Raw genomic sequence first — 25,653 nt, 5'->3', positions numbered from 1 at the left:
TTCCCCTAACCCTAACCAATCTCACTCCTCATGCCTAAACCTAACCAACCCAAACAACGAAGGCAACGAGTACTAGCCAATCAGAGGTAGAGTAGGGCGGGTCATGGCTTCCTTATCCTAGGAAAAGAAATTAGCATCCTGCCTCCTTCGTCAACATGGCGCCGATGTTGGCACCGCTAAAATGCGGCTTTCACTTTCAAAGACGAAAATTAGCGTTTCTCCTTCGACAGTCGAGCTCATATCATGTTTGGACTAAAAGTCGCAGTGAAAATGGGACGGACCATAAACGCCAAAGTACATTTGTGGTGAGTGAGGCGTCTTTTTTGGGAGGGGGGTTGAGAGGACACTATGTTTGGTATGACAGTCACTACGCAAGGACAGAGACGGAAAGTGTTTCCTAACTAACTTACCCGGCTCCCAAAGTTGAATCAATCTAGTTTACATAATTTCATGCGTTTCATGTGTGTTTTTTAAGAGCGACAACTGTCATGTAAATGTATTTTTGAGCTAATTAGTCGTCTGAACTTTGGCGTTGGGCGAAGGCTAACCGGCTAACTCAACGTTAACTAACGCTAGTTGTGTTATCTGCGCAAATATCTTTAAGACAGCGTCGTGTTGTTAAAAGCACACGGTGTCAATAGTGTCTACTTTAGTTTCTTCGATTTGACTGTATGACAAGTGTGAACGGAATATAGCACACGTTTCACAGTCTGTTTAACAATAGCAGTCAGTATTTACTGTGTGTGTGTTTCTGTAGCCTGTCAGTGGACTCAGTCACATGTTGCAAGACAGTAACTGTTAGATAAGACTGTCAAAACAGCTGTGGAGTTAATTGTCACGATTTATTGCTGATCGTATCTTCCCTCACCTTACATTACTTCGGAGAAAGTGATTTATTGTTTGGATTCACGGATGAATATGACAGGAATCTGCTCGCAGTTCTGTTTAATTTGCTTATTATTTTGACCCATTTTTTTATAATCAGAAATACAAATTCTTAAGAAAAAAAAACTAACTTTTCAGAGCTGACTGCCTATATCAAACAATACATTTCTTCAAAAAAGATATTAAAACGTATAACCACTGTAAGCTTTCCAAGATATTTATTTAACTATTTCTTTATTACAACCTTTAGTCCCCCTGTCGTGTTTGTGAGTTTAGACACAAGTTGTACACACAAAGTGCTGTAAACTTGTTGTATAACTTACTTGTTTTAATAAAGCTTTTTAAAAAAACTGTCTGTGCCACCCAGTGGACTCATGTAACTGTCATCACGTCCTGACAGCCTGTTATTGATTATTAATCAGACATTTCAACATACTGTACATTCAGTTGTCTCACTTCACTAAGGTTATACTGTTGAGTTTGTGTTGAAAGGTGTTGATTCAACTTAATTGCCCTTTTCGAGGTTGTTGTTTTTGTGGCTGTTTTAATTGTTTTGCCTTATTCCTAGAGGTGTTTCTAATATTTTGTCCCTCCCGTTCATATCAATGGGGTCACTGCATTAGTGTTTAGTTGGTGTACCTAAAACTGGCAGCTGCATGTATTTAATCTAGGGAATAAAAGTTACCCTAAACTTTAATCCAGTTTGCGTATCCATAATGTAAACCCAGTTTACAATTAAATCACACATTTTCAATCAATGTATGATGTGGTTTGTATGACAATGGTATAAATAAGTAAATACGTCTCATAATGACAGATGATGCTTTTCTCAAATGCATTGTTGATACAGTATTTGTTTACATATATACTATGAAGTAGTTTGCATAACTCTGGTATAAGTAATATGTAACCTTCTCATAATGACAGATGATGTTTTTGTTTATACAGTATTTGTTTACATATCTGTAGGTTATCATAGGTAAGATGATGGGATGCACTGATATGTTGTCTTAAAGGAGACATATGTATCCATTATTAGCCCACTCATATCACCAATGGATATGTGTATTTTTGTGAGAGTCTTAGTATAAATGTTGCTACAACACAGGATAAGCTTTAGCTCAGTATGCTTATCATAAAGCACCCAGAGGATGTCTTCTTTTATCAAACACTCACGCCTTGTAGGCGTGTTAGTGGTTTTTAGTCTTTGTAAGTTTTTTTTTCACAACTACAAACTTTGAAATAATTTCTGAACATCAGTTCACAAACTCAGAAAAGTTCTGACCTTGTATTGCTTCCATAGATTTCATGTTTGTTAAAAACATCAACAACAATCAAACATTCATAGAAATTTCTCAAACCAGGCCAGCAGCTTAATCAGCTCTTTTTACTGTGTACCTGTACATTCAATACTGAATGTGTCCAACACTTCACTAAAATATGGCTGAATACACTGCTGCCTTTTATAGTTTGTGAGTTTTGCAGCTTATGATTGTCGCTTGCTTTAAACGTATAGATAGAGATAGTTTGCACAGCTGCTGAGTTCATATTTGTTTGAGGTTTAACCTTTAAACTCCGATCTGTTGTAACTGTCGTGATTAATGTCCTATGTCCTCTTGTATGTTGTGTTTGTGTTTTTGCCCTCTACTGCAAATCAAACTTCCCCTCGAGGGACAATAAAGATCTGAACTGAACTGAACTGAACTTGATGACCGTAAACTTTGGGCATTTTGGCGGAAACACACAGAACAAAATGTTTTGTGCTTGTTTGTATGTATGAATCACATGTGTTTGCTTTTTATTTCACCTTGTTAGTGGAATCTATTGTTTGTTCTGTTTGTTATTGGATTTGGTGTTTTTGTATGTTAATACATCCAGAACGATGAAACATCAGTCAAATGATACATCTTATGTGTTTCAGCTGACTTCCCCTCCGCACTTACGAACAGCGACATGGAATACAAACAAAAGCGAGAACAGTCGCCACATTTTGGAGGCAGCAAAAGTAAGTATGGTTGAGAAATAATCGCCAATCACTATGTTATCAAAATCTAATACGTACACAGTATAATAGCGTATAATGTTTCCACAGCATTTACAGGTGATAGACAAACGAACATGTTGGCACGGACATGCAGGAGGAGGTCTAAGTGCAGATCCCAAAAATGTGGTGAGTAACTGCACCTTCGATCATTCATTGAACTTTTCTGTGCTGCAGTTTTTAAGGAGTAATTTTGCATTTGCACACTAAACAAGATGCCGACAAGATATTCATTTTAGAAAGATATGTCATGGTCAAAGCAAGCAAAGTCTCATATTTGAGAAGGTGCAACAATTAAGGCTCTCTTTTGATGACTGACAAAATGCATTTATTTTTATTTTATGCCTGTCAATCCAGTGTTTGTCATTCTTGGGGTTAGGATGCCATGTGGAGATGTTTTGAGTAAAATGAGATTTTTAGGGCTGATCTGTTTTGACATATTTTAATAAAAAATGACAGGTTTGAAATACATTATAATTTCTCTGTACATTCTCTTTAAAATTACATTACAAAAGTATTCCTTACCAAACTGATATGTCTGTTTAATGGCTGTCTATTTGCTGCGGTCATGAGCATTTCAGGATCAATAAATTGGTTTACAGGCCAGAAAAGTTTGAAAAACCCTTGATTAATTGATAGATTATTTAAGCACTATGGTGGATAGTTCTTTGACTTCACATGATCAGTTTACAACATTATTTTACACTCTGAATGCTGAGTCAGATTTAAACTATTTTTACATAAACCAGAGTTCAGATTTTTACCACATTCTACGTGATCTCCACCACATATGTTACAGAAACCATCACAACTGTTGATGTTAATCCTCTCTTCGCAGTGCCGTATATTGCTTGATTGAATTTGATTAAAGGCAGGTGTTGGGCACAGTTTCACTGTAATTTGCTGCCATACAGCAGGGCTGTAACATGGTGCCACCATATTGAGTGGATTAGAGGAATTACTGCATATACTTTGGCCTGCGGAGAGTCCCTGTGGCAGGTGTGTGGTGGAGCATGGGTAAACAGCCATGTTGGCACCAGTGGGCTCTCAACCTCAGCTGGGATGACAGCCCAGGTGTCTCGTGGGACTTGTAGTGTCAAGCTGGATCCCCAGGTCCACCTGGAGACTCTGCTGTCGTTTCTGCTCCCAGGTCTCCCAAGGGACCCCTGTTGACATTTGATGTTCCATCTGTCTGCCCAGAGAGCCATCTTTAGGTTATTGTGATTGTCAGACTGAATGAAAAATGCAAGTTACTTGCCAATATTGGCAATCTGATGCTCAGTAGGTTAGAAAATTGACATTATAGTAAATACTGTTTTACCCATCTGACCTGTATTTTACAGGACAGACTTGTCAATCAAACTAAGGAGAATGTGATCTAAGGAGAGGCTTTGCTTTTGGTTTTTCTCCTCAGCTGAAGGAGGTCAATTCAGCCACGATCCTGTCTGCTATGATGTCTTATGTGTGGCCAAAGGACAGACCAGACCTACGGGCCCGTGTTGCCATCTCTCTGGGCCTGCTTATTGGAGCCAAGGTATGTTCACAGACAATGTCATGGGTATCAAAGTTGTTTTTGCTTTGTCAAGCTGATAGACTTAAATAGTGTTTAATTCAGGATATTAGATTAAAACAGCTAAGAGAAGAGAAAAACAGTAAAAACTCACAACATGATCAGTGCACTGATCTAAAGTGATTAAAAATGATAAAGAAAAGCAGATGATAATCACATCTCCACCAAAAGACTGGTATTGTCCTACCGTATCAAATATGGCTCACATGTGTCTTAACGCCACTGATGATCCTCCTGATGGTAAAAAGTGTGGAGTGAGTGTGGACTAGAGATGTGCTGATACCGTTTTTACATTATACCGTGGTGAAACATTTTGACAGTATCAACACCGCCAACCGTTTTCATTACCGTCATTACATACTGGTCACACAGAGACAGAATAACCACAGCACAGGAAACCAGGCCCCTGTCTATCGAGCTCCATCTACTCTGGCCAGGACTTTCTGTATTAATATTAGCAGTAATAGTAGGATATAAGAAAACGTTATAATTATCATGATAATTCTGTTAATTGTGATATTTTTGCCTACAGTGATCGTAGCGTGAACATTTGATACCATCACATCTCTAGTGTGGACAGTGATGCCATTATTTATGTGTTGATGGCATGTTGTTCGTCATCACTAGCTTTGCTGTAACTTAAATAATGTTTCCAGTCTTTAGTCATCATCCATCCATCCAGTTTAAGAGTCCTTCTTGCACACTGCTGCACATTTTAATTTGTCTCTGTTCTCAAAAATGATGCATCGTAGAGGATATGAAACCTGGAATTTGTGATTATCAGTTTTTTTTCTCCTTGATGAATATTTTTCTCTGGTAAACAAGTTGACGTTGGGATATGTTACATCATCATCAGCCACCATCCTAACAATATTAAGTCCTGTTAGTGGCTAATGGTTTAAGTAGGTTTATGAAGAGCCACAGGTAAATCTTTTAAGTTCATACTATTTTTAAAGTTAGTGTCAGGAGTTATGAAAAAATATGTTCAATTAAGAGATTGAGTAGTCATACCAGATTTCTTAAACACTAACTCATATTTTTACGGAAAGCTGCATCTGTACTCAAGTTTATTTAAATCGTGTTTCACAACAAAATAGTTCACCATTAGGAAAACATCACGTCTGGTTTTATTTTTGTCAGTGTTACGTCATTGTTGTTTGGCACTGCTATTAGGAGAGTGGATTGATATGGAAAGGTTGCTCATGTGCTCTGAAGTCCAACAGCTGAGTTGCACTCATTATGCAATGCTAAGCTTCAGGTTGTCGGAAAATTAAACCTGGAATAAGCAAGGACCTTGTGGAAAAGGTCAACATTCCACTATTTGATATTTATATAGTTTGTAAGAATACAATAATTATAAATATCTTTTGTCTCTTTTTGCATTAAAGAACCAGTGTGTAAGATTTAGGGGGATCTATTGGCAGAAATGGAATATAATATTCATAAGTATGTTCATTAGTGTATATTCACCTGAAACTAAGAATTATTGTGTTTTTGTTTTGTTCGAATGAGCCTTTTATATCTACATAGGGAGCGCATCCTCTTCCACAGAGTTCGCCATGTTTCTACAGTATCCCAGAACGGACAAACCAAACACTGGTTCTAGAGAGGGCATTTGGCGTTTTTCATGAAAGGAAGAGGAGGTGTGTTCATTTGGTTGCAATCTGTAACCTCACCACTAGATGCCACTAAATCTCACACACTGGTCCTTTAACGTGGTCCCTTTTGTCTGATGTTTGTTATTGATAGAGATCCCCATTTCACTGCTTTACTGTCTTTTGCAAGTTTCGCAGCCACTGTAGTTTCTCCTACATTCTTGAAAGGAGAGGTATATTCAGTTGGTTATAATCTGCAACCTCACCGCTAGATGCCACTAAATCTTACACACTGTTCCTTTAAAAAATGTGTATAGTACATTTGAGGTATCCAAAAGTCAAAGACGGGAAACATCAGTTGTGCATCTTAACCAGCAGTATGAAAATTGTTGACACTCACATTTTCAAAACCCGTTAGAAAAATAAATCTGGCTGTGCCTTCACCTGATTTATTCAGTTGGAAATAATTCACGATCACTTACTTACTTGTAAAAGGCCTAAAAGATGGCTTCAGATACAACTAAAAACAGTAGCCAGAGATTCAAGCAAGAGAGAAGACAAGAGAAGCTGTCTCCAATCAACAATGACTTTTCATTAGCTTGTTGTCATTGTTGGCACATCATGGTTTATGAATTGGACTGGCTGTTGAGTTTAGCTGGATCAACCATCCCCCTAATCACTGCTTTATAAGCTGCTTTAGGTTATTGATGTTGAGAAGCTTGATAATGTTGAAAATGATCTATAACGATGTAAATGTAAGACTCTGTGTCAGTATAGTAGAATTGTAGTAAAGGCCAGCTCCACCTTCTTGTTAAACTAAACAACCTCTATGCTCTGACCACTGCTCTGAGCACCTGTGTAAACCTAAAAACAGAGTGCATTTAAAACATTTTTTTAAATAATTAATTGCAAACATCAATCAGTGTGTGATGTATTTCCTCTTCCTTTGTTGATGGTCTCTAATTTACACCCTGGAAAACAAAATCACAAATTCACAGCTCCTAAATAAGCATGTCCTGCTGCCGCTCAGCGTGGCTCCCTCTAGTGTGTGTAAAGGAGGAGAGAACATGCATGCAATCCAATCTTCTCCTATTTTCCTGCTTGGCTGGAGTTAGCCTCGATTTCTCCAGTTTGTCTGTTTGAACTAAAACCACCAGCAGTGTAGAGGCAATTTTTAAATCAGCTGAATAATTACGTGGTTACAGTGCATCACACCTCTGCACTCCACATAATCAGTGACATTTTCATTTAAAAAAACTGATTATATAGAGCCTCTTGTTTTTGTTGGCCCCAAATGAAGCCCTCCCTGTCCGTGTGCCAATCTGTGTGCCTTACTATAAGCTTAGGCTAATTCTTGAAAGCCTGGAGCCTCTTCTTCACCACTTGACACAATATCTCTATTATGAGATGACATATCGCCAGGTACAGATTGACATGGTGTCAGTTTAATCTCCAGTTTTGGCTATGAATGGATTAAAAGAGCACAACTGACCTTATCGTGTGTTAGTGGTTAAATTGACAACATGTTTTGGCCCTGTGATAATAGGCTTGGGCTATTTTTTTGCCATGTTCTGTTGTCTTGGTAGCAAAGTGGCACATATTGCTTTTCCTTAAGGGACTCAAAAGGAGTATAATTGTCTGAGTATAATAGCCAAGTGTTTAAAGCGAGAACCCTGGAGATGCAGCTTTTGCAGCATAAATGGTGCATTATTAGGCGTCCTTTTACGTAAGTAAGGTCGACATGTTTTTTTTTTTAACGCTGTTTTCTATAATTAGTATTATTTTATCAAAAGTATATCACGCAGAGTTCGACAGGAGTAAAGAAACAAAAAGAGAAGTAAAAAACGAAAGCCCTCCCCTGTGTGAGAGGTTGAGAGGTTCAAATGAAATGGGTTTCAAATGAAAATGCTGTTCTGTGTGCTGCTGTGTTCTCTGGCTGTCCTAATGTGCCGTGGACCGCCTAGCCTGAGTCACACAGCTGTCCCTGTGCTTTTAATTAGCCCTAATAACCATTTCAATTCCATTAGCAGGAAGCACCAGCCACCTCACCAGCACCAGCACAGCGCAGTCAAGAAGAATACACACACACACACACACACACACACACACACACACACGTGCGTGCACAATCAGTCAGCATACCAAACATACATACATATCTTCAAATGCACCTGGCAGTAGAAATTCATCTCTCATGTGGGGTGCAAATACATCAATAGAGATGCACTACACAGGACTAGAAAAATGGCAGCGGACTATATTGAGCATATGTCTGTCTAATAGGCTATTTGAAACAATTTCCTCTCTTTTCTTTTTTCTCCTCCTCTCTGAATGTTCCCTCCCTCCCTCCCTCTCTGCCTTCCCAGACCACCAATGTGTTGGTGCCCTTCATGTTTAAGTATGCAGTGGACGAGCTTAACCAGATGTCGGGACACATGCTGAACCTGAATGACGCGCCAAGCACCGTGGCTACCATGGCAACGACTGTGCTGATTGGCTGTGAGTCCCAGACTTGTATTGCACTGGAAGGTGCCGCGTTCATCAGAGGGGACTGTGGGACTGCCTATTATCTACAGGCTGACCTTTCCCAACACATTCATATCAATGCTGCCCCGCAACCTCCGCCTCTCCCTCACATTATTTACATTATGTGCTCCGTTCTGCGTCGGAGTTCACTTTTATTAATCTACACAGCCCTCTCGTGAGTACTGACGACTTTTCAATAAGAAACATGTGCGCTCCCAAGGTACACAGAACGTGATTTCTAAAGCAATGGTAAAGAAATTGCTAATATCCTTTGAAAGTGGCAGGATTTTTTATTTTTACTGTTACACGGAGGCCAGGGATGTTTCTTTCACTTCGTCCCTTGAGTGCACCTCCCTTTTTTCTCCTCTTTGTCCAAATGAGCCATGTGAATACAAGAGGGGTCAGGGGTGAGGTGGAGCATGAATGTGGAGTTCCTTCCTGATTAGAGTTTTTTTTTTTTCTCTGAGGTGCTGATGAAAAGCATAAACAAATAAATAAATAAATATTGTGAACCTGACACCCACTGCAAGTCACTCTGGCCTTGAATGAGATCAGCTCGGATGCAATATTCACCTAGCCCTGTAGCCACTTATTTTAATGAGCCCACTTAGGTCTTGGACACTAATGCTGCCTGTTGAATAATTGGGGCATATGAACAGGACTCCAGACAGGTCGAATTAGGATGACTAGGAAGAATGAAGGGGATGCTCTGAGAGAAAGGAATTGTATTATTTTGTTCCTTCTCTGCAATGCTCAGGGCCCAGTACTTGGAGCCTGTGGTGACGGGTGTAATTTGGCTGAAAAGGTTGCTCAGTGCTCATCCTACCTTGTCAGATGTGGACACATTGTTCATTATATGAGCATTCCTATTTAACGCCACATTACAGCCCCATGAAGACCGGCAGACAGAGCAATTATTACCCTGACTTTGGTCTCAGCAGACAAGTCATGTATTCACACAACTCAGTGAAATCGCCACAGGAAGTCATTCAAACACAGACTAATATTAATTTGTGACAGTCATGCTAGCCGTCTGCTTGTAGAACAGTTTATAAGAAGTGTACGGGAACGAATAAGTGATGCTCCTACAATTAGATCACAGATTTTATTGAACTGACACTGTTTCAGTTTTGCTCCTTATCAAGAAGCCTCCTTAAAATAAATCTCAAATTAATAAGATACCTTAAAGCTATGTAGCTTACATCCACCCTCATCCTACAGCTCAGCCAGAGAAACTCTAAACTCAGGCAGTGATAAAATTAAGTCTGTTCATTGACAACTCACTTCTTTCTATGACACTCTTATTAAAACCTCCTCCCCCTCTTCTAGTATTCTGCTCACACATGTAGCCTGCTCCCCGCCACACACTTGTGTACGCTCATATACCTTCCCCTCCCTCCCTCCCTTCCCTCAGTCTGCAGTGTGCTGGCCTGCCATAGTAGTGACGCTTCAGACAGCATCCAGCTCTGTAATTACAGAGGCTTGGGGAGGCTGCTGCTGTAGCACTGCAGGGGTTGCAGACCATTATGTGAAAGACCTGCCCCACTACCTCATACAAGCCTTCACTTAAGAGCAGTTGACAAGCTTCAACCCCGTCTAGTCTGAGCTCCCATAATACTGCAATACATTCTTGTTCGCTGCCTCATAACAGCCCTCAGTGTTTAGGATGAGGATAGATTCTCACTTTATAGCACCGAGACATGCTGTTTGAACCTCCCTGCTTTTCACAGCAGGTGCGCTAAACTTTCTGTGTCCTCCGCTATCCCAGATGGCGTGTCACGGGCTCTCTCAGCCCTCTTCAACGAGCTAAGGAACACTGTGTTCGGCACGGTGGCCCAGAGCTCCATCAGACGCATCGCCAAGAACGTCTTCCTCCACCTGCACAATCTGGATCTGGGTTTCCATCTCAGCCGCCAGACGGGAGCGCTGTCCAAGGCCATCGACCGTGGCACACGGGGCATCTCTTTTGTCCTCAGTGCACTCGTCTTCAATCTAGGACCCACAGTCTTCGAGATGGGCCTTGTCAGTGCTATACTGGTGAGTCTTATGGTAAAATTCAGACACACATACTGGAGATGGTGGTTTGTTTATTGTAGCATACAGGAAAGACTGCGTACAATTTTCTTTCCTTGTGATTTCTTGTTACTGTTTCGATCCTTAATTTTAGCTCAGGACCTTCCATCACATTTACACTCTACACAGCAGATTGTCTGGAAAATAATTTCAGGATATTGTCTCATTTACATTCTAAATGGAATATGAATCCTCATGAACTTTTGGTGGCAACACAGAATCCATTAGTGTCAATGATGAATCCCAAAGCTTTGTAGCAGCTTAATGTCCTCCTGTGGAGTATGCCCTGAACAGATGCCCCCCCCCCTCCTTGGCCACCACTGAAAGAATGGTTCATCTATAGCTTTGTGCTATTATTCCTCTCTGGACAATAATGTCAGCTTGCCTGTAATGAGGGCAGACTCCATTGCCCAAATAGCTAAAACATTAGCACGATTAGTTCTTGTAGTTTCCCCTTCATTTGTAACACTCTATTTCATAGTGCAATGGTCAAAAACAGTGCATTCTCAAAATACCTTGTGATGCAAACATTGGAGCCCGGCAGTCTGAAGTGGTTGCTTTGACTTTTTTATCACAAAGCTGTTGAGTCACAGTACATGGAAGATGCTTTGTCTTGACTGTGCTTTTGTCCTCTGCAGTATTACAAGTGTGGTGGACAGTTTGCAGCAATGGCCTTGGGTACCTTATCGGCATACACCCTTTTCACCATTCTCATCACTCAGTGGAGGTAACAATGAGGATGTCTATACTTATGGTTCTGTCCATGATTCAATTGGTTGTTGTATTGCTGATGTTTGTTATCTCTTAAGAGAGATTCAGTTCTTTGGTTCTCTTGTTGCTGGTAATACTTAAGAAAGTGCTTACGTCATTTCTCATGTGTCTCTGCACGCAGGACTCGTTTCCGGATAGAAATGAACAAAGCAGACAATGAAGCAGGCAACGCAGCTATTGACTCCCTCCTCAACTATGAGACTGTTAAGGTGAGATCCAACCCCCCACACAGACACACACATACACGGAGACACATACACAAACCTATCATACACCCTTTTTGCAGCTCCCCCTCGTCCCCACCCCTCCTCCCTTCATCAATCCCTCCCTTTTATCTCTTCCTTTCTAGTCTTTTTCCTCTATTAATTTAAGCTAGGCACACTGACGTGAACAAATATTTACTCTTCTGTGATAATAGCGTTTCACTGGCATGATTGCCACTGTCAGAATTTGCCTTTTAATCAAAGGAAAGCTCTCTTTTCCTGTCTGTCTCTTTCTTTGACTCTCTCCCAATTTCACACACAACCCCCATGTCATAACAAGTACAAGTTAAACTCTAAAGTTAACTTTAAATATTTTTCTGATTGAGAGGAGTGGCTTATGGCTGAAAGTCACTGCACGCCTCTAGTATAGGGTTACTAAAAGGTTATTGACATACCTCTTATTTATTATAGAGCAGTGTTACATTGAGGATTAGACCCAGGTTGGGAGTAGGGCCGTGGAACCTGTTTATAATGCAGTAATTTGATATTTGGTCATATCTCAAATGTATGTGTGATGCAATATGATTCCTCTCAGTAATATTCAATAGACAACAAGGCAGACTATAAATCTTCTGTGTTGTTTGGGTAAATGATGATGAACTACATTAGCAGTAAACTATTTGCAAATGTATCTATTCTGCTGTATGTCAAAACATCTATACTGAATTGATACAGTCGCATCATAGCTCTTAAAGCAGAAATGATTGATTGGAATTGATTGGCTAACAAGTCGATTATATCTATTATTGTCTCTATATAGTTTTATTGTCATATTGAGATATTGTAGTTCTGATGTCTAAAGTGACGACACCAAGTTAAATTTTACCAAAAGCTACATCTTTAATATTTTCATAAAAAAATATGATCAAGTAAAACACTAAATTTTTGACTCAACATGAACATGGGGTAATGATAATGATAAAAATGAGGTAATGTAATTGTAGTAACTTTGTACATATTGACCTAGGGCTGTAACTAATTTGGTTAACCAATTAATTGTCTGTAAATGAGGTTTATTGCCAAGTAGGTTTGCACAAACAAGGAATTTTCCTTGGTGTTGTTTTGGTGCATAGCGGTCAAAAATGAAGTAATCCTAAATAATTCAAATAAGAAAGAATTTACAATAAAAAAAATATGTGGCACTCCATCAGAGATCAGAGTTTTTATGTTAATATAATGTGTAATGTCCATGGGAGGGATTGAGTCTGTCACAAAATACTGAAAAACATCCATCACAAATTCCTAAAGCCCCAGATGTCTTGTTTTGTGGACCAACAGTCCAAAACCTTAAAATGTTCAGTTTACTATCACACAGGACAAACAAAAGCAGCAAATCCTCACAATTGAAAGGTGTTTTGCAACTATCAAAATAGTCACCAATTATTTTTTTTGTTGATCAATTAATTGAGTAATCTTTTCAGCTTTATATCGACCCGTTTGAAAACACATTTTCCTCTTTTTTTAGCTCATATTTTTTGTCTCTCTTGTACTCATTCTCTCTGGCTCTTCTTCTCTTTCACTGTTAAATGGATCACTTTTTTTTTTGTAAATGTCACTCCAGTCGCTACAAACAATGAGACATTTATCACTGGCCACTCAGGACTATTTCCCCGGTTTACTCCATGACCTAAAATAGTGTCTCAATTATAGTTTTGGACTGAAAGTGTCTGTCACTGGCAGCTTTATTTTGAATAGAAATGTCTGTTGAAGCAATGGCGGTTTATGAGTGCGTGTGCTCTCAGAGACACCCGACAGATATGATGTAGTGTGAATGTAAACATTGCTTTATACTTTTCTCTGTCGCACGGTTATCCTGCATCTTTATCTTTTGTTGTTTTAAGCCTCTTTCTAGGTAACCTCATTGTACACAGTACACATACAAACATAATCACCATCCAGTTTCGGGTGTTTTATTGGTTGTTCCAGATATATTTTGGTACCCATGTTATTTTCTTTGCTGTATTATTTTGCGTCCTGTTTTTCTTAACGTTTTGTTCTGTGTTATTTTGTGTCATCTGTGTCAATGCGGCCGGATTTAGCATCACTCTGAGCTGTGAGTGTGCATATGTAATTAGATCTCCGCCCACTCAGAAATCCGTTCCACTTTCACAAAGGGCTGAATGAGAACCTGAACATGGTGCCTTGCACTGCTTCAGTTTGTCCTCCATGCGCTACTTATTTCTCTCTCTTTCTCTCTCTCTCTCTCTCTGATTCCCTGCATTTCCCTATATGCAAATCAATGGCAAGTCAGTAGCAGCACAGCACCAGCGCCGTTAGCTAGAGAAGCAAATCGCCCACTTAACCAGAGCAGAGAAACAATAGTACAAACTAAACAAACAGAAATATTAGGTAATTGGCTGCAGAGTTGAGGAGGGTCGTTGATGCTTATGCTGGAGTTTTGTGTGCTGAATTTAAGTGATGTGCTTGTGGCTGATTTATGAGGCTTCTTCCTCTAAATGATAGCTGTATGTCTTAATCAAAATTAGTGCTGCTAAGAGAGCTATCTGTGCTCTGTTGGTGGGTGACTGTGTAAGCTGCTACAGATGTAAATACGAAGGCTGACGACAAGGCCTATAAAGGATGTTCTGCAGTGAATCTTGTTTAACCTGCAAGTGATGTTTAGGTTTTCTTAAAACGATAACTTGGTTTTTATTATTTTGTTTTAGTCATTTTTCCATCACGATCCTCTGCCGAAGCTTCTTCTGCAGCATTATCGGAGAAGCAGGCTCTGAATTTTGTTCTTTCCCCTTCCACATCCTTTCAGGTCAGTGGGGAGGAGATGAAGATACAGAGACATGAATAAGTGCTTTAGAGGCCAACTGAGACCCAGACTATGCCCAGAGCGGTCACTGAGAACAAATGCAGCCTTGAGGCAGGCTGCACTTAAGTGTCTATCTGCCTGACATCGCACTCCATGCTTCCTTAACCTCTAACCTTAACCATATTTTGTGTCTCTCCCTCTCTTCCCTCTCAACTTACACTTTCTATCTTTTGTAAATCCTTTCACTGTCTGTCTGCTCTGTGTCCCTTCTTCCTCTCATCTCAACTGCAGTACTTCAACAATGAGAAGTATGAAGCTGAGAGATATGATGGATACCTTAAGATCTATGAGTCATCCTCTTTAAAAACCACGTCCACACTCGCCATGCTCAACTTTGGCCAGAGTGCCATCTTCAGTCTTGGACTCACTGGCATCATGTTGCTGGCCAGCAAGGGCATTGCGGCAGGTGAGTAGGTTTGGACTTTTGGGTGTGTGTGTATGTGTGTATGTGTGTGTTTGTTGGAAGGGGGGGATCTTCCAGTTCTTGGAAAGTCACTCCCTCATGTTATCAAAATTTGATAACATCCAAGTGTAAAGGTGCAAAATATCTCACCTGACCTGAATTTACTTCTTTATTCCGATGATGGCAACAGCACAATGGGAAAAAATTGTGCATTTGAAAGTAAGAAAGCTTAAAAAAAAAACCTCAAAACAAAAACAAATGGACAAGTAAAACCCTGACTGAACTGGATAATAGAAATGAGAACAAAGCACAGCAAGCATGAAAAAGTGGCATGAATGGGAAACAAAATAGCTTTGATGCAGAAAATGAAATTACAGGGGGTGGAGATAGATTCAGACTGTAACATGCTTTGTCTGCTTTCACAACTTAAAAGTAGAACAGGGTTGAGTGTTATTTTTTTTTTTTAGATCTTCTATCCAAAGACACCTATGTGATAAATAGAGGTAGATAACATGCATCTCTGTAAGTTGTTCTGCTGCTGTCGTGTAGGTACGATGACAGTAGGAGACCTGGTGATGGTGAACGGCCTGCTCTTCCAGCTCTCTCTCCCTCTCAACTTCCTGGGTACAGTGTACAGAGAGACCAGACAGGCCCTAATAGACATGAACACTCTGTTCACCCTCCTCAGTGTCGACACCAAGATCAAGGTAACGTGTCGGCTTGACATGCACTTCTCCTTTTGCATTGTAGCGGTAAATCACAAAAATGTTTTTTTTTTTACATTTTTTTTTCTCTCTTCCTCTAACAAAAGAAAACAGAAAAGCTGAACTTGTACACAACAGGAAGTGAATATAGAGTTCAACATAAACATTGAAAACAAATATAAACCCTGAAAAATAAAAATCTTGACTTTTTTTCCTCCAACAGTAGCACATCATGTACAACAGCAAGCACAAGTGGTAAAAGATTTTAACACAGTACTTTCTCATGACTGCGTGCTTGACATAGCTAACCTAGTGACATGTGCTGTAAAAAATGATGGGTTGTAGTCAAACACGGTAATTACACACTAGTCTGTGCTTGATGTGACTCAGGTGCTTCTCCCTCTGGTGCCACTTGTAGTAGATGACATCACTTGCTGCAGTGATCTGTATCAGGATATTATGATAAATTATAGCTGAACTGTGATTGGCTACTTCTCAGTGATTTATTTAGAGCACTTATTAAACAGTTATGATCAACACCCCTATTTTTTTACTGATTTTATCCAGTATGAGGTTACTTCCCTTCTTTTTCACTTCTTTTTAGCTTTCCAACATTAACCTTTTTTTTTTTTTACTTAAATCATTAATCTGTCATTAATCTGTAAATTATCTTCAAAAACACCCAGAAATACCAAGTCATGTTCAAATATTCAAAATCTTTCTTCAACCTAACTGTCAAAAATTCCCAATACTGTTTTGATTTTAAACATGTAAGCCCTCTGCTTCTTCAACATAATAGCCATCAATTGTTTTTATTAGACATTTCATTGCATTTATCTTCTTTTTTTTTTTTTTTTTACACATTGCGACAGACCATCTTGCATCAGAAGAGCACACTTAAGTGCAAATGTGCGCCTGCCGCCTAACAATATGAATGCCATCCCCGTCTCCAGCCTGTAATTACAGTAGGAGAAATGAATCTGTCCAGTTATTTTTCACTCATCAGTAATACTCCTCTCCATTGTGATTCCCTGTGGAATGGCATTGCCCAGCAGGCCATTACAGTCTGAATGCTTTTTTTTTTTTTTTTTTTTTTGAGGAACACATTGGACTATTATGTAGATGTGAAATAATTTAACCCACCCTACCCCCCTCACTTGAAACTGCTCCACAAAATAAAAAATAAATTATTTTGGCTTTTTTCCATGGGGGGGGTGGGAGGGGCTTGTGTGAAATTATCATCTGTTTATACTAATGGACTGTGAGTTATTTGTATTAATTGCCTGAGGTGGATTGTGGGTGCTTATGTTGCTATTAGGTAGTATAGAAATAGAGCAGAACAGGCTTTTACACACAGGGAAAGGACAGCGCTTTATTCACTGCTGACCTTGGCTGCATTTCAGCACTATGGCTGAGCTCAGTATGTACCGAAAGTTTTCACGCTTATTGATCCCTCAGTCACCATGAAGGGCAGCGTGTGAAGATTCAGACGGTCTTTCGAAACGACCTCTAGAATTTGCTGTGAATGTCTGTGCTTTATGCAGCCCGTGTAGGCTCAGTGCTCCAGCATTATCCCCCTTTACAAGGTGTTGGAGTAACGTTGCATCATGCCAGGCCTTGTCTGCCAGTGGCTGTTCTGTATCCGACTCCTCTCTTTCCATTTCGTCTGTCTCAACTCCCTGATGATTTGCTCTAGGAGAGGGATCTCGCCCCGGCTTTAACCATCACACCACAGGAGGCCACCATTCGCTTCGAGGATGTCTATTTTGAATACCTGGAGGGCCAGAAAGTCTTAAACGGAGTGTCCTTTGACGTGCCGGCTGGAAAGAAGGTTGCTATAGTCGGTGGCAGCGGGTCAGGGTAGGTCACCTCTAGCACAAATATCTACTGTAAAACCTTTAGCCAGGTGTGTGCCATCTCATTTGTATGTGCAGGCAGTCTTATCACCAGATATCATCAGTACACTGTGGGGGTGCAGCTCACAGACAGAATGATGCTGACAATTGGTTCCACGTCTGGTTGCAGGAAGAGCACCATTGTGCGGCTGTTGTTCCGCTTCTATGAGCCCCAGCGGGGGAACATCTACATAGCGGGGCAGAATATCCGAGACGTCAGCCTTGACAGCCTGAGAAAGGCTTTGGGGGTCGTACCTCAGGTCTGAAATGCACCAACACAACAATAAGATAAACAAAAACAAACTATGAAAAAGTAATTTTTTCAACACCACACAGACTGTTTTTATGTAGCAGGAGCTTTGCATGTATAAAGATTTAAATGTAAAATTAAGATAAAAATAAAATTTAAATCTTTTTTCTGAGTTATTATTAATAATTATGTACAACAAGGGGGCAGCATAGAACAGTGTAACAGTAGTAGTTAACAGCATTAGAAATAAGCTGAATTCAGTTAAGCTTTCACTGCAATGAGCTCACAGGTTGATCTGAACAGATGGTACATGAACAGTATTTTTGTCATTTGCGTTCTTTCTCTTTCTGCCCCCTACCCTCGTCTTTGTATGTGCAGTCCTCTGTTTTTGTCTCTGCTGCAATAAAAATATTCACTGAAGCCTTTTTTTTTCTCTCTCTCTCTCTCTCTCTATAACTGTGTTGTTGTCAGGATGCTGTTCTGTTCCACAACACCATCTTCTACAACCTGCAGTACGGGAACATCAATGCTACACCAGAGCAGGTGTACCAAGTAGCGCGTCTAGCAGGCATCCATGACGCTATCCTCAAGATGCCCCATGGCTATAACACCCAGGTTGGGGAGCGGGGCCTCAAGCTGTCAGGTTTGCTGCACCATTATGACTACTGTTTAAATATGGTCTCAGCACAAGCAAGTGAAAGAGCTGTGTGTTTTGCCTATTTCCTTGGATGGTAAACTAAGAAAAAGAGAAATTATTTCAGTAACCAGCTGCAAGTGATTTAATTCCAACACATAAATCCAAGTAGAGCAGGAACATATATTTTTATGGTATATGGCTGAAACTGATGACTATTTTCATTATTAATTTGTCAATTAGCTTTTTCAGTTAAGCAATGAATGTTTGAGTCTATAAAATATAAATAAAAAATGTCACAATTTCCCAAAGCCCAAGCAGACATCTTCAAGTTGGTTATTTTGTCTGACCAACAGTCCAAAACACATTTATTTTATGATGATATAACAAAGAGAAAAGCAGCAAATCCTTACTTTTTAGGAGCTGGAAAATGTTAGCAATTTTGTTTAATAATTGACTTGAAGGGGAACTTTGGTATTTTTTGTCATTTTGTGTCTAAATGACTATTGGAGACAACAATTTATGAAACTGGTCCAGTGTTGAGTGAGAGCACTGCAGCTGGCAGCCATGAAACGAGCTGCAATGTAATCCTTTGGGGCAATAGAGCACCGTCAAAGTACATCCACTAAAAGTGCTTGTTTCTGCCACTGACAGGCTCAGATTGTTATTATAAGTGTTTCACATCATTATGGATAAGACCACGCAGAGAAATTAAACATTTCTCTTTACCTTTTTCTTGATCCGTCTGTTTGTTATTGTGTCTCACCAAATCTAGCTCAAAGAGAAATCTCATTCTGAAATCTTGTGAAATCTCAAAATCAGCTAAATATTCAGCCATGACAGAGTTGGAGAGAGGAGTGCTCTTTTCCATAATGGTGTCAGACACTTATAACAACAATCTGAGCCTATCAGTGGCAGAAACAAGCACTTTTAGTGGACATACATTGATGGAGCGTTATCGCCCCATTGGATTACATTGCAGCCCCTTTCGCAGCTGCAGCGCTCTCGCTCAATTTAAAAAAAAACATTGTCCCCATTAGTCACTTAGACAAAAAATGATGGGAAAATAGGGTCCAGGTTGGAAAAATACCAAAGTTTCCCTTAAACGATTTATCGATTATCAAAATTGTTGGCGATTTAATTGTCTGTCAATTGACTGATCAGTAATCGATGTATATTTTTAGCTCTAATAAAATATTAATATTATGATATGAGATTAGATACTGTATTGTCTGGGAGAATGTTTATTGTAGCTGAACTCCTAACTACGTTATATAAGTAATTATATGTAATTACCCACCCAATATTTTAAGAAAGCAGAAAGTGTCTTACCCAAAATGTTGTGACATTATTGATCTTGAAGTATTGGGTCTAAAATGTTTAGATATCTGATTAGGTCAGTTTTACACAGCTCAACAACTGAGAGTGGACTTTGCACACCTAGTAAACAGATGCTAGGAGAAATAAAGCAAAGGAGAAAAGCCTAAATCTTCTACACATATGTTACTAAGGATATATATTGGGAATGGTAGCTTCCATGTTTGCATAATTTGAAGAAGTACTATGACTGAAACATCAGCATAATAAACTATGTGGAAGATCTATGTGGATCTGTTCACAGCTCTGAAAATTAAAATATTAAAATTTCTAAGTAGGTAGTAATTGAATGAGCATAATTGGTGACCTAAGACAGTATGACTCATTTGAGCATATTATGACATTAACACATAATGGGACTGAATCTTTAGCTGCACCATCGTTATTTTATCTAGCTGTTCTATGCAGTGTGTGAACTTGTTTAAAGCCTTGTTGCCTTACAGTTAAAGTTATCCTCATTTGATCTGAAGTGATAGCACAAGACTGTAGTATATGTCTTCTAGCATCACCCTGAAACTCATTTAGCCCACGTAAACACAGTGTGTGAGCACTTTCACTCAACATTCAAGATGCAATTACTGGCAGCACAGATTTCTTTATGTGGAGTGACTGAGTGAGTGAGAGAACGGACAAAATAAAGACATGACTAACTTCTCATTAATTTCACTGCGGCTCTACGTGACAGCTGCCAGTGAGTTTGTCAGAGGGAAGGGCGTTCGGGGGGCAGCAGTCTGGGCTGTGAGGCTCCTAACTACATTCATTGCTGTTCTCCACTGTCGGCAATATTTATATCTGCACAACACCACTTGCTTTAAAGAGGCCACACACAGCTCATATGTAATAAAGGCCGAGTCAGACACAGTGGGAGAAATCTTTGTATCCCGCTGATTTTTCCCTCACAATTAAATGAAAGTTCTTTTGTACCAGTCTGAAGCCTGTCGCATCGGTATTGTGAAATGTTTGCCCTCTGTTTGAGGTAATTATCTGATGAGAAGGGCCAAAGAGAGACCTGCTGTATCCTCGCATATTTCAGACCTTTCAGCTTTAGTCTGCTTTGCTTTTATTTATGACGTCTGTTGTTTTATTTCAGGAGGGGAGAAGCAACGTGTAGCCATCGCCCGTGCAATCCTGAAGAATCCACCCGTACTCCTGTATGACGAAGCAACATCATCCCTCGACTCAATCACAGAAGAGGTGTGTCTGACAGCGCATAAACACATACACACTGACAGACACAGGCATGCGTACCCACAAATGCCCATTCTCTGCTGCACGTACAGGTTGACACCTCATCACGCCTGCATACACATTTAGTAGAACAAACACCCACTCAGTCAACTGCTGTAGGTACACAATAATTCAGCTCACTCCTGCGTCAGATACCTGCTGTGACAGACACCCCCTCTCTCACACACACACACACACACACACACATACACATACACACCACCCCCATGTTCTCCCTCGCCACCTGCCACTGTTTTCTCCTACTTAATCTCCAGCTCAGCTTAAAGGGGATCCTTTTCCTTATTTTCAGTCATAAATATGATGTTATAATGTCGGATGTTCATATTCAACGTGGCAAAAGTGTCAAATAGTGAGGTAAACATATGTAGAAGTAATCCCTGTGAGCAAAAAGCACCAGCTTCAGGCTGCTCTGAACACTCCCAACGATTTTTTTTCCACTTTCAGCCCGAGCTGATGCCAACTCGTGACTGATTTCTTTATATAGTCAACTGCTCAACGCACAGCGCGCAAGTTCACTGCTCTGCTCTGCTAACATTTTGGCTTTTTTTTCGGGATAGTCACCCCGAGCCATGACTCGAGTCGCGCCGGCACACTGTGAGTCTTTTTCCATTATACAGCAAAGTAAAATAAGTTGTTAACCTCTTGGAGGTGTGCTGGTCGTTTGCAGCTCTTCATCAAACATCATCAACACTGTGGCTGTTTCTGCTTGTACTATTCCTCCCTGCATTATTTCTAACTGATCCGCTTTACAAATACCTCCAAATATCTCCATATGTTGTTGTGTCGACTGGTTTTTAGTGCCACTAACGAAGCTCCGCTAATTCAGTGAAGAACACATTTCGTTTCCTGTAAATTATTAACAATAAAACTCTCTCATTATTTAGTCATTTAAAAGCTTTTAATAAGAAGCGGCAAAAGCAGGAATTGTTGGGTTTTTATCAATGGTAACTTAAAACGACTCTGACATGGCTGCCCCTCAGCAGGCTTCCAGAAAGCCGGCCAATCTGAACAGAATGGGCTCATATGCAGGGGCTGCATAAATGGCCAGTATAAGATAAATAAGGAGTTTTTTGGACTGTGAATCATGCAAAGCTACTCTAGTGGAGTCCCAGAATAAAAATATAGAGCTGGAAATGAGCATAATAGGTCCCCTTTAAACCCCACGGTCTTTGTAAATGTTACATTTAATGAGATCAGCATGTCCTCTCTGAACTTCAGGGAAAAGAGTGGGGCAGTAGATGTGGTTGTTAATTGACATTTTCTGTTGCTTCTTAGCACGGTGGTGTTCTTAAATTATCATATGTAAACATTGGAAAGAAAAGCATATGAAGGTGGATGTTGCTGAGCAACATTCTGTTGATTTAGCTTCTCCTTCAAATCAAAGTTTGGCAGTACATTTCATATATATCCTGTCATTCATGTGTTTTTTCTTTCCTATTATTTTTGCAGAGCACCATTATTGCAAACCTGGGAAACTATTTTCCTTTGGATTAGGGGAGACTCTTGTAAAGCTTAACACTCTGATCATGTTATTTGTCTTTGTGTGCTTCCAGAACATCCTCAGTTCAATGAGGGAGATGGTGAAGGACAGGACATCAATGTTCATCGCCCACAGGCTTTCCACAATTGTAGATGCAGACGAGATTATAGTGCTCAATGAGGTAAGAACTCATCCACTTATTTTTTACTTGATCTCGTTCCTTCCCTGATTAACATTTCCAGTTGCAATGTCAGTTTCATAAAAAGCAAATTATATGACAGTTCAGGGTTTCTGAGTATAAACATGTGCTGTGTTAATTGCCAGTCCAATTAGACGGTTTTGCATTGAAGGGAAGACGATGACCTGCACTTTGCATGACCTTTATTGCACTGTGTCCGCCTGCAACAAGAATTTAGCAAGTAGCCTCTGTTTTTTTTCTCACTCATTTATTTCCAGTTACCTTTCTTCAACGTACGTGATGAAAACATGCTTTGTTTAGCTTTTCTCATTAACTTCAACAACAACAGGACACTGTTGGTAGAAGTGAATGTATTATTTTCTCCATAAGGGCTCATTAAAGCAGTCAGACTCGACTGGCTGTTTTGGTCAGATGGCGTGTCTTGTTTGTCTCGGTGACTAATAATGTATGGGCCAGCTTCCCAGACACTGATGAGGCCTTATCCAGGACTAAACATGTCGTCCAATGTAGATATCCATTCAAATGGTCTTTCCATCTAGTTTTTGCTCAGATGTGTTTAAGTCAGGCTGAAGGTGCCATGGAGACAAAGACAAGGTATAAAAAAAAAAGTGTTTTTTGGTGCATTGTCACTGTATTGTGCATCAGAGAAATATCCAAATGAAGAGAAAAATGCTGCTGTATGTTACGGGTTGGCCTTGGAGACACTGTGAAGCACAAAAAGAGAGTGAAGTCAGTTATCATCTGGCAAGTAAGAGTTAAGATGAAATGTAACACAGGTGAAGTGACATTTTCCACCAGTGCTGGAGTCAGATATGATAAAACAAGAAGAGGTTCCTTTGAACTGAGGCGAGTGAGCATGTGTCGTTCCATGTTCCCAGAGTCAGATGGCGGGGATCAGAGGGTCGTGGCGAGGAGGCATGTTTGCATGTGATGTCGCCATGGCGTTTGCTGGTGTCACCAGCAGAGGACTGCCTGGGGTGCTCATTAAAATAACGAGCGGAAGCAGTCACATGCTTATCTTGGGTGCACTAAAGATGATGCCAACACCTCTGCATGCTCATGGGAGGTGGGGGAAGGGGGTGCCTTCGTTTGTGTTTGACTGTGTGGGAGGGATGTGTATTTGTGGCGTGTGGATGTGCGTTGTTGTCTGCGAGTCACTGTTTTTGCAAGAGGAATGCAACAGTTGTTGGGGAGGCGGCAAGGATTCTAGGGGGGAGCTGACTCTTCGCAGAGAGTGTGGTCAGTGTTGTGTGGTCATGAAGAGATGCTAACTATAGGACTCTATGTTCATGGCCCCTTCGTTTTAACTTCATGTGCATTGCAGCCATTATCATTTTTGCATTTCTCATTTTGTTTGTTTTTTTCCTTGATTCTCTGCTCTTTTTTTCTCCACCAGGGTAAAGTGGCAGAGCGAGGCAGCCACTACGCACTCCTCAGCACCCCAGGCAGCTTGTACGCAGACCTGTGGAACACCCAGAACAGCAAAATCCTGAACAGCAGCAAGAACTCGTCTGAGCCGCCGGCTGAGCGTCTGTCCCAGAAAGAGGAGGAGAGGAAGAAATTGCAGGAGGAGATCCTCAACAGTGTGAAGGGATGTGGGAACTGCTCCTGTTGAGAGAAGCTGCCACCTCCATGTCTCTTCATCCCTCACAGATGGCCTTTGCTGGAATCCCTGGTCAGTGTGGTATTGAGGAAAGAAGGGGAGGGGGGGGGGGGGGGGGGGGGGGGGGGTACATCCCCACTCCCCACTCCCCACTTCAGCCAAGCCCCCACCCATGCGACCATCTCTCCTCCTCCTCATGCAAATAAAGGCCAATGCTCGCCAAAGTGAAGGAAGAGGAGCAGAACAGGGAGCAAGTGTGTTTAGCACTGGCTGGTGTCCAGAGATAGAGCTTCTATGCCAGTTGCCTCAGCTGAAGCCAAGCATAAGAGACCTTGTATATCACATACGTGTGTGCAAGACATCTGTTAGTCAACATGGTTGCCCCCCTCCTCTTCATTTCTGACATCAGGTTTATTGACATCTTTCATTGCACTGGAAACAGATGAGAGTACACGTAATGATTTACATATGCCTTGATGTTGACACAAAATTTGTATTGATTTAATTTTTTAAATTATTTTCAAAAGACATTGAACCTATAGTTTGCTTTTTTTATATTGAGGATGTGTACATATTACAATTTATTCTGCAATTAGGCTATCATAATTAAAATCCAGACTGATTTAATTATGTGTTAATTTTTAAAAAAAATTCATATAACAGATACTTCAGTGAGGCTCATTCATAACGCACATTTATGTTTCTGATGTCCATGACATTGTTTTCAATGCATGTTCTAAAAATGTTGAATTTGGCAGATAATCAAGTCTTTTAGATGTATCACAACATAATATGGATGTTGGGATTCATGAACATACTAAATGGCTCCCAAGTGAATTAGCAGTATGTCACAGGCACATTCATGTAAATATAAAACTCAGACTAATAAATCATGAATGGTTTTCACCGCAATTGGAGCCACATTAAGAGGCAACAACTTGAAGGCCTCCTCTGGGAACATTTTACAGTCATATCATTTAGCCTGGGTTGGCAGGGCTTTTCTAATTTTAACAGAGCAAAAACAGCTTCTTGGATTGTATGATCAGAATACATAACAGGTTACTTGTCAATGTTCATATTTAAAGATGACAGTACGTGTATGTCCTCATTTTCTGAGGGCTGTTTTGGCTGTTAGACGCACATTTTGTTAGGAACCTTGCTATGATATTGTATCTATAAATGAAAAAAAATATTCTTTGAGTGTCTTGTGCTATACACACAATGTAAAGTCTGTTTCATAGTATTCTAGACTGAGATGACTGTGAGTACACTACAGACAGATTAATAAATGTTGGCTTTTTTGTCTAAATAACAA

At 40.2% G+C, this 25,653-nt stretch overlaps 1 protein-coding gene across 1 annotated transcript; it reads left to right on the top strand.

Annotated features, from left to right (window-relative positions):
- The first annotated feature begins 130 nt into the window (after positions 1-130).
- abcb7 (ATP-binding cassette, sub-family B (MDR/TAP), member 7) lies at positions 131-25,653 on the top strand. Its single transcript, XM_067598990.1, has 16 exons — positions 131-305; positions 2,807-2,890; positions 2,978-3,055; positions 4,341-4,460; positions 8,458-8,590; positions 10,386-10,654; positions 11,329-11,417; positions 11,583-11,670; positions 14,777-14,951; positions 15,498-15,655; positions 17,349-17,512; positions 17,678-17,807; positions 18,269-18,440; positions 20,899-21,002; positions 22,610-22,717; positions 24,132-25,653. The coding sequence occupies exons 1-16, from the start codon at positions 156-158 to the stop codon at positions 24,348-24,350; spliced, it is 2,241 nt and encodes a 746-aa protein (XP_067455091.1). The 5' UTR covers positions 131-155; the 3' UTR covers positions 24,351-25,653.

This window comes from Thunnus thynnus, chromosome 9 (genome assembly GCF_963924715.1).
Source record: "Thunnus thynnus chromosome 9, fThuThy2.1, whole genome shotgun sequence".
NCBI classification, from domain to species: Eukaryota; Metazoa; Chordata; class Actinopteri; order Scombriformes; family Scombridae; genus Thunnus; species Thunnus thynnus.
Note: the sequence above shows the minus strand (reverse complement) of the source record. Positions and strands in the feature narration are given on the sequence as shown.